We start from the raw sequence: 8,544 nt of genomic DNA on the forward strand, positions 1-8,544 counted from the left end.
CGAAAGTCAAGGAAACGTTGGAGTGAATCGCATCTGCTGTATCAGTCCGTAGACATATCGATAATACACAGTAACATCAGGATTATACATTTAATAACCACATTTTGGCATCACATCGGTTTGTGACGATATTCTCAAGATGTTGAAGTGGCTTAAATAAATAACCGATGCAAATGTCTACAGTTCAAAATAAATAAAATACCTTTTTAGATAATATTCTCCAGAATCCTAAAGTTTAACTTGATCCCTCCAGGTTAAATAAGACGTGGCTCAAACGGCCTATATCGATGAATGAGATCGCATTTTCAAGGACACAGGTCGTCCTTAGGATGTAAGCGATCGAAAACTGCACTAGACTTTTATATAAATGATTTCAGTTGATTGCCATCTTTTTGATTGTCTGAATCAACATGTTTAATGAAGCTGCTTGTGTCTGATTATCCATCTGTGCTTGGTCGCAGCACTTTTTCGGACAGTTTTCCTAACCCTTTGTAATTAAATCACTCTCGCTCGCTCCCTTTTTCTTTATTCTTTTTTTGAGTCATTTACATTGCTCTGAAATTTACCTCTTCATTTTTAACGTCCTCCCTTTTTGCTTTCAACACAAAGGTCAAATTCAAGAATATGAATTTATCCGTAAGCTCATGCACGAAAAATAAATAGAAGAGCTGCTTTAGATGGAGTTTACTGTGCTCGTAAAATGTAGTTGCTACAGGAAGAGGAAGAAAGTCTCCGTGTGAAAAATGAAATGAGAAGAAAATAGTTAGGTCCACTCGTTGTCCTGAGCTGAAATTTTAGTATTGAAAAATTAAAATGGAGAAAAATGTAATGAGGAAAAAAAACTACACGGAATAAATAAATAAATAAATAAATACATAAACAACATCATGGCCCTCAGGAAAAAGGTGTGTTTTTAATCGGTAATTTTTCCGTGTGCGTGTGTGTGTCAGCTGTTTGCTTCTCCTGCCCTGCTTGATTTGCTGATTAGGTCCGTAATAATATATGAAATAGGAATTAAATGGTTAATTGGAAGGACACAAACCACACGTGATTGAATTTTTGGCGGATTATATCAGATTGGTCGGCGCTATAACAGACAACACACACACACACACACACACACACACACAGTCTCTCTCTCTCTCTCTCTCTCTCTCTCTCTCTCTCTCTCTCCCCCTCCCACACACACACACACACACACACACACGCACACACACACTGCAACTCCGGTTTCACGGGTCTTTGTTTCTGATCTATTAAATCCCACCCACTTGACATGAACACAGAAGAAGAAAAAAACCTCTCACTCCAGCGCCCACACTGTCAGCGCCCAGTCGCTGTTGTCTGTCCTGCCCGCTGGACCCGTATGATGGAGACTGAGAGCTGTTTGCCTTTCTCTTCGCAGAGCAGCAGAAGGACACCAGAGAACTCCCCGGGACTGGAGCACGGCGGCTCCGGCTCCTTCCTGCCCTGCGATGAGCTGCAGAAGCCCTCGCACCTTCCTCCTCCTCCTCCTCCTCTCCCGCACCGCGTCAGCCTGCGCGGGGATGTGTATCCCGCCGCCATGGGGAGGTTTGGAGATGCTGCGGCGGACTTTACGCACGGCCCTGCTCCCGCAAACCCCCCCGCCTCCCCGTCCAAACACAGCAAATTCATGGACAGTATAAACCAGGAGCAGAAGGGGACTGCCATCGGTGGCAAGCCGGCGTTTTATGAAAACACCCCGGAAGGTGAGTTAAAGTATATATTAAAAACTAAAATTAGAAATAATAATAATAAATTAAATAATAGAGGCTGCAACAAGATAATAAGAATAATGAGGAGATTTTCTTGTTTCTGTCTTTACTATATATCAGTTTATATATTGCGCAACTGCTTGGCAATAGACTGCAATTTAATAAAATATTAACAAATTTATACAAAATTTGTATTTGAAAAATAGGTATATTTTTGCTACATTTCATTGAATTCCAATTATTTTCAAGTCATGGAATTTCAAAATTTAAAATGATCGCCAAGCTGCGCAGATTTAGCGCTTGTACAAAAAACTGGATGAATAAAAACTGAAAGAAATCTAAAAAAAAAAAAAAAAAAAAAAAAGCCATTCGTAACTATATTAATTAAATTACACGAATCCACTAGATTATATCTTTATTTTCTTTTTTCAGATCCTGTAAATCCCCACACAAAGGCTTTACTTGATTTTTACTAGTGATGCTAAAGAGGGCATGGCTGTGATAAAAATGTCAACAAGTTTTCCTTCACTTGACAGTCGTTGATGTAAAGTGGGAGAGGTTAAAGGTCAGTCTGGCAGCAAGTTGGGTGTGTCATTAGGTTTCTCTCAGCTATCAGCTACAGGCCAATCGTCATGTCAATAGTTATGCATATTTTACACTTTTAACACTCCAATTACTTATTTCAAATTATATGCAAGGTTTTGGTTGAAAACACAACAAAAGATAACAGGAGTTGACAGGGGTTTGTGACCAGGCATAACGTAATAACCTACAAATGTCTGTCTTGGGAAGAAAAGTAACAACTGTATGTGTTGAATCAAAGCCTGAAGAAATTATGTGGTCTTTCACTTTATTTATTGGTGTTGATTATTCTGCAAAGCAAAAGCGGATATGAGCACTGATAAGGTCTTTGTGATATCTGTGTCCAGAATAATATACAACAGCCTGATTCATATTCCTGCCAAAATCAGCCAGTTAGTTAGGATAACGGTATTAGCGGCCAGGTTTCAAAGTGGACTTTATTACTTTTCCTTTACATAAAGTTTGAATAAGAGAAGGCATGTATGGTTTCTCTTGTCCGCTCACACACACACACACACACACACACACAAGCATATTAAATACAATTGTTTGATGCTATTCTTTTATATTACTGAATATGAGCCAGATTTTTCATTAATGTGCAGAAAGGTCTGCGTGTGGATATGAGCGTGTGTGTGTGTCTATATGCACTTCTCCTCATTTGTGTATTTTGGAGTTTGGGCTCGCACCCCTTCAAACGCAGACACATCTTCCTGTTTAGTCTACGGTGGGTGGAAAGTTTAGCAATTGTGGGACAGGCGAACACATTAAAAAAACAAACAAAAAAAAAAAAACAAACCCTTGACCATTTTCACACATCTGAGTTTTATTTTTGTTTGTATTATTGTTTCTTTTTTTTTTATCCGTTCTTGAGATTATTATTATATTTATAGATATATAATATAAAGGTAATTCATGCGGATTAATGGAAAAAATTACCTTTATTAACATTCTTGATTTTTATGATGCAAACAGACATTTTAAGCAAAATTGCCAAAAGATTTTCAAGTATTTCTAGAAAAGTAAAACAGACCAGATTTAAAGAATATTTACTTTTAGATTTAAACAATGAAGAGTTTGAATTTTGTTATTGTATTTATGAAATACATTTTAGTTTTTACTGTATTTATTTGCCAAAATTATGATTAATCTGCAAATTTGCAATTGGAGAGTTCATTTTTGTCTCTGAATATAATTAAATGTATAATGTATGGAGGTATGTATAAAATGTAAATGTATTTTCCACCTCCACATAGGCCATAGAAAATCTATCCACATGTACTGACATTTTCTTAACTTATTCACTTATTTAAAATAGATATAACCAGTACTCATACATTCCTTTAATTTCCCGGTTAAAATATAATTTACCGCACTAAAATCTCTCACTATTCAAACTGTTTCCCCGTCAGCAGCATAGTAAGGTTCAAACCGTGGTAAACTTCATGAAGCGATAGCATTTAAATGTCTACGTTTTATTATTCCTCTTTTGACTGTAGTAGATTTGTACAAAAAACAAAACAAAAACTAAAACGGTGAAAGTTTTATGTCCTTCGATGAGACTGAAAAGGACAAAGAATAGTAAGGACCAAAAACGGTGTTTCGCACAAATTGAAAATGTTAATGTAAATGTAAGGAACTGGAGGCCTGGAAAAATTCAGCTCTTTCACTGTATCCGAATTGCTCCCATGCTCTAAGCATCTTATGTGTACATTTCCAACTTTACTTCTACCTTCAATTTAGAGCAGATGTGGTAAAAGCTTTGACATGGTAAAAGCTACATGATGGCTTGCGGCACAAGTTTGCTATCTTGACGGAGAATATGTTCAGCATGAAATGTTTTGTTGTATGAGGTTGGATCTAATGGACGAGAGGAAATTAATGTTGCAGTGAAAAGTGCTCTCTGATGGGGCCCATTTTGAATCTGGAGAATAGCAGACTAGAGCCTCAGTTCCCCCTGGTCAGGGAGTGCTTGCAGATAGGTAGAGTGATTTTGTTTTGAAGCTGAAGGTGAAACATAATGAACATGGACAACAACGTCCAAACACTGCGGGAGGGAAACGCTCTTTCCATGGTTTGTTAGGACTTTCACATTTTCCTTTACTGCAGAATGTAATGATCAAAATGTATTATAATAATACAAACAATTCTTTATTGTCTATAATTTTGTCATATATTTAAGTGCTGTTTCCTAGTTTTCTTATTCTTAATGAGAATGTTTTGACTGGGATATTGCAATAGGTTTCCTGAAGATGAAATGAGCAATGTCTGTTTGGAATGTGATGCTAAAGCGTTCATCTCTGTATTTCCAAGTGAAATCATGTCTTGTTTTTCACTTGTAGCCTTGCAGGTTTAAATCAAACCAAGTCACTGAGCGTTTGCTGCCTAAATATGGTTTGTCTGGGATAAACTAATTAAAACATTGCCTGGCTGAATTAGTGTTTTGTTTCTTGGTTTTCACAGGCGTCTCGCAGCTCAGCCTTTTTTGGCAGCTTTTGTTGGGCATTTAAATTTAAAGGCATAAAAATAAAGCAAAGATTAATGGTTTTCATTGAATCCTCAAAGTTTTTTATGTGACACCCTTTTTAATTTTTCTTAGATTTTCTAACAATGAACAAGTTACAGTTGACTGTTCTTCATCTCTTCATGCCAGATCCATATATAAGCAAAAGTGTTCTAGTTTAAAAAAGGAAAGGGTCGATCATTTAGTTGTCTTAATCAGTGCCTGACATGGAAGGACATTTGACTGAAAGTGCTGGCTTATTCCGTACAAAAGCGTGTTTCTCTAACTCACATTTGTGGTGGTGTATTCTGCATGCTTTGACTTAGCATGAACTTTGAATGTTATCTGCATTACAATGTAAAACGCTGCTGATGTGCATGTGGTGTGTTGGGCGCGATGTCCATTTTCTGTAAAGCTTTAAGAAATCATGGATTTAAACTTTTGCATTTTTATTCAGTCTCTAACTTTCAATTGTCCTGGTCAAAATGAGCCACTATGAGAGCCATATGAACAAAATAAAGCCATGCCCGAAATTGTCAACAGCGGCTCAAATTGATTGTTGTAATTGAAATTCAAAGTATATGTATGCATATGTATGTATGTGCTACCTTTCTGTGTGTCTCGCATGTTGCAGTCAGGGAAAAAGGCGCCCCAAAAGCCATGGGCTATCCTGGGATTGGCACAGACTGTTGTGGAAAGCTGAAGGAGTCAGTTGGCAGTTTACAGGGCGACTCCATCGCTGACTCCATTGATTTATCAGGCAAAAACAAGAAGCGTCGCAACCGCACTACTTTCAGCACCTTTCAGCTGGAGGAACTGGAGAAAGTGTTTCAGAAGACACATTACCCTGACGTGTATGCCCGTGAACAGTTGGCACTGAGGACAGAGCTAACCGAGGCTCGGGTTCAGGTGTGTGGCGACTTATTCACATTTTACACCTTCTCATTTTATAACCACAGCCAGAGGACGGTTTATGAGCTGAAGAAGGCAAGTTGTTTTATTTTTCCTGTTGTTTATTATACACTGGATTTTTGCATTTGAAAGGTTTGGTTCCAGAATCGTAGAGCTAAATGGAGGAAACGGGAACGCTATGGGAAGATTCACGAGGTGCGCAACCACTTTGCTGCTACATATGATATCTCTCTTCTTCCTCGCCATGACACATACCAGGTTGGTTACCACAGATCTCACATGACATACATTGTTTTTGTATTGGTAGAAGTAACTTAATGAGCCTATTGTGAGAATGAAAACTATTACAAAACTGCCACAAGCACAATCTGACATTGACTCATACTGTATCTTGAATTGATGTTCCTCACAAAGAATTAAACATTGTCATGTTGATTTCATCAAGTTCTGTATTCATCGCATCCCAAATCTCTCCAGATGCAGGGAAACCTGTGGCCTGGGGCAGCCTCAGGAGGAGGCAGTGGTTCAGGTGCTGGTTGTGTCCTAGGAGCTGACTCCATCCCCTCATCCTGCATGAGTCCATACCCTCACCCCCACAGCAACCTGCAGGGCTTCATGGGTATGCCCACATCCCCCAGCCATCCACACCATCACCACCACCACCACCACCCATCTCACCATCCAGGCATCAATGGCCTCTACTCACTCCACAGCTTTCCTGGAGGCCTTGGGTCCCCTTCAATTGATGGGCCCGAAACTGAATACAAACCAACGGGTCTGGTGGCGCTGCGGATGAAAGCCAAAGAGCCAGGCAGCATCCTCTCCTGGCCTACATGACCACATCAGTGCCAGCTCTCCATTATGCACAGACTGAGCCAAAGCATATTACATTCCTGACTCATGCACAGTCCCAGATGTACACAGCTGACTCAGCATATGACCCAAATATTTCCTCTTTACATTTATGTAACCCAACTTGGAGACTTTTCATGATTCAGAAGGTCTTGGAATGGGAATTTCATAAACATTCAGGGCAACTTCAGCTTCCTGCATGAGACCCAACATATAAATAGGAGCTTCTTCTTTTTTCCAGGTGTAGTTTAATATCACAATGCTGAGACCAAAGAGGAGAAATTATTTAAGCATGTAAAAAATGTAATTATCATATTAATCTTTGTTTTATGTCTGCTTTATAGTGTGACCAATAATAAAGGCCTCCATTTAAATCATTTGTCTTATTCAGTAGGAAAGTCATTCTGGGAAAAAGCACCATGGTATTGTCACAAAAAATCCCAACTAGAATTATCTTAGCCAGGGCATGACTCTTTTAGTAAACCATAAACAGTATAGCTAACCAAAAGTCTTGGCCACATTTTAACTGGAATTGTGGTTGTTAGGGAAAAATGCTTCACAGGCTGCGGTTGCCACAAACACAGAGGTTTCTGCTTTGCAGGAAGTGAGCTTCTTTGTGTTCTGGATGTGCACACGCATGTGAGACCCTACATGTGCAACATACTTGCTTTCACTTCAGGGGGCCTTCAGGTTGCACCTCATGTATCACGAACAAGTGGCAGGTTCATTAATGAAAAACTAACTGAGTGACCACACTTCACTATCCATGATGAAGTAGAGAGCCTCCCACAGACAGCTGGCCTTATGGAGAGACAGGAATTTCTCCATCACATCTGGCATAAGTGGTAAACCCAACCAACTGAGTGATGACTAGAGTTTAATGGAAGAAACTGAGATTACCATTGCCCCATTATACTTGCCCAGTTATAAACACTGATGGATTTGTCGTTTGTCCTAACAGAAGAATATGACATAAATATGTTTCGAGGACAAACTCACTCTTACGTGTATCCTGAATGCTAATAATTGTTTTCGGGAAATGGCCTTCTTGTACTTTACCCAAAACAATTTAGTTTATTGTCAAGGAAACACTGAATTTCATGGTACCATCCCATCTGGTGTAAATTACTAAATACCAGCATATTCATGCAAGATGTGCACATTTGAAAATGCAACTTGAATTGAGAAAAAAGGAGTCCCACTGGTGGACAAAGTCCTACCAAGCTCCACTTACTCCCCAGGAGTGTAGATGGCTTACGGCAGAATATGTTGGCTCTCCTTTTCCTTTTGCTTGCTTCACCATGACAGCCATGCTGGGGCAGATTAGCTGCCATTCCCTTAGTCTGTGTCGGGGTTTTGTGTGAGCCACTAACATGTGGTTCCAATAGAAGTATGCACAAACCCATCAGAAACACTTTCCACACCCACAGCTTCAAATTCCAGCCAGGCCCTGGGAGACGGCAGCCTTTACTGCAGTTACATAGTCCCCCCTGATTAAATCCCAGATTAAGTGGAGAAGATAAGAAGACCTGTCAGAAGGGATAAGGGATAAAGGAGATGACCATCTTTCAGAACGCTAAAGAAATAGCAGATGGTGGATTGGGGATCAATTTTAATATTTTTAGATTAGCAACAGGTTAATCAAATCTATCTTTCCATAAACAAAAGAAGAAACTGGTGTAGTGAACTCGATACATTAATTTATGAACACTGTCGAGACAGTTGTGATAGAGTAACTCATGCTATCATTATTTAAGTATGAGTGATTCAAAATCCATAAATTTTTTTGCTTTGATTAATTTGCCATTAAAATGACTGTGGTGTGGAGCGAGCTTTGATCTGTATTGACTCAGTATATCAGACTACAAAAGCCCTATGTGATTTGTAAGAAATAAATCTAAACTCTTGATTTAGGACTGCACAATAGCGGGGGCAGTTATTAACTAAGCAATGTGTGTG

General features: G+C 39.1%; 1 protein-coding gene across 1 annotated transcript; it reads left to right on the top strand.

The window, feature by feature from the left end:
* Positions 1-1,312: 1,312 nt before the first annotated feature.
* alx3 (ALX homeobox 3) lies at positions 1,313-6,570 on the top strand. Its single transcript, XM_029507204.1, has 4 exons — positions 1,313-1,730; positions 5,456-5,730; positions 5,866-5,991; positions 6,211-6,570. Exons 1-4 carry the CDS (start codon positions 1,367-1,369, stop codon positions 6,568-6,570), a joined length of 1,125 nt encoding a protein of 374 aa, XP_029363064.1. The 5' UTR covers positions 1,313-1,366.
* Positions 6,571-8,544: the final 1,974 nt, after the last annotated feature.

Source organism: Echeneis naucrates, chromosome 7, assembly GCF_900963305.1.
Source record: "Echeneis naucrates chromosome 7, fEcheNa1.1, whole genome shotgun sequence".
In the NCBI taxonomy this organism is placed as follows: domain Eukaryota; kingdom Metazoa; phylum Chordata; class Actinopteri; order Carangiformes; family Echeneidae; genus Echeneis; species Echeneis naucrates.

Bases quoted from the DNA above. Each gene is read 5' to 3' on its own strand.
- alx3 (XM_029507204.1), top strand. From the start codon at position 1,367: ATGATGGAGACTGAGAGCTGTTTGCCTTTCTCTTCGCAGAGCAGCAGA. The intron at 1,731-5,455 runs GTGAGTTAAAGT...CGCATGTTGCAG, and splicing joins TTATGAAAACACCCCGGAAG to TCAGGGAAAAAGGCGCCCCA. The intron at 5,992-6,210 runs GTTGGTTACCAC...AAATCTCTCCAG, and splicing joins CTCGCCATGACACATACCAG to ATGCAGGGAAACCTGTGGCC.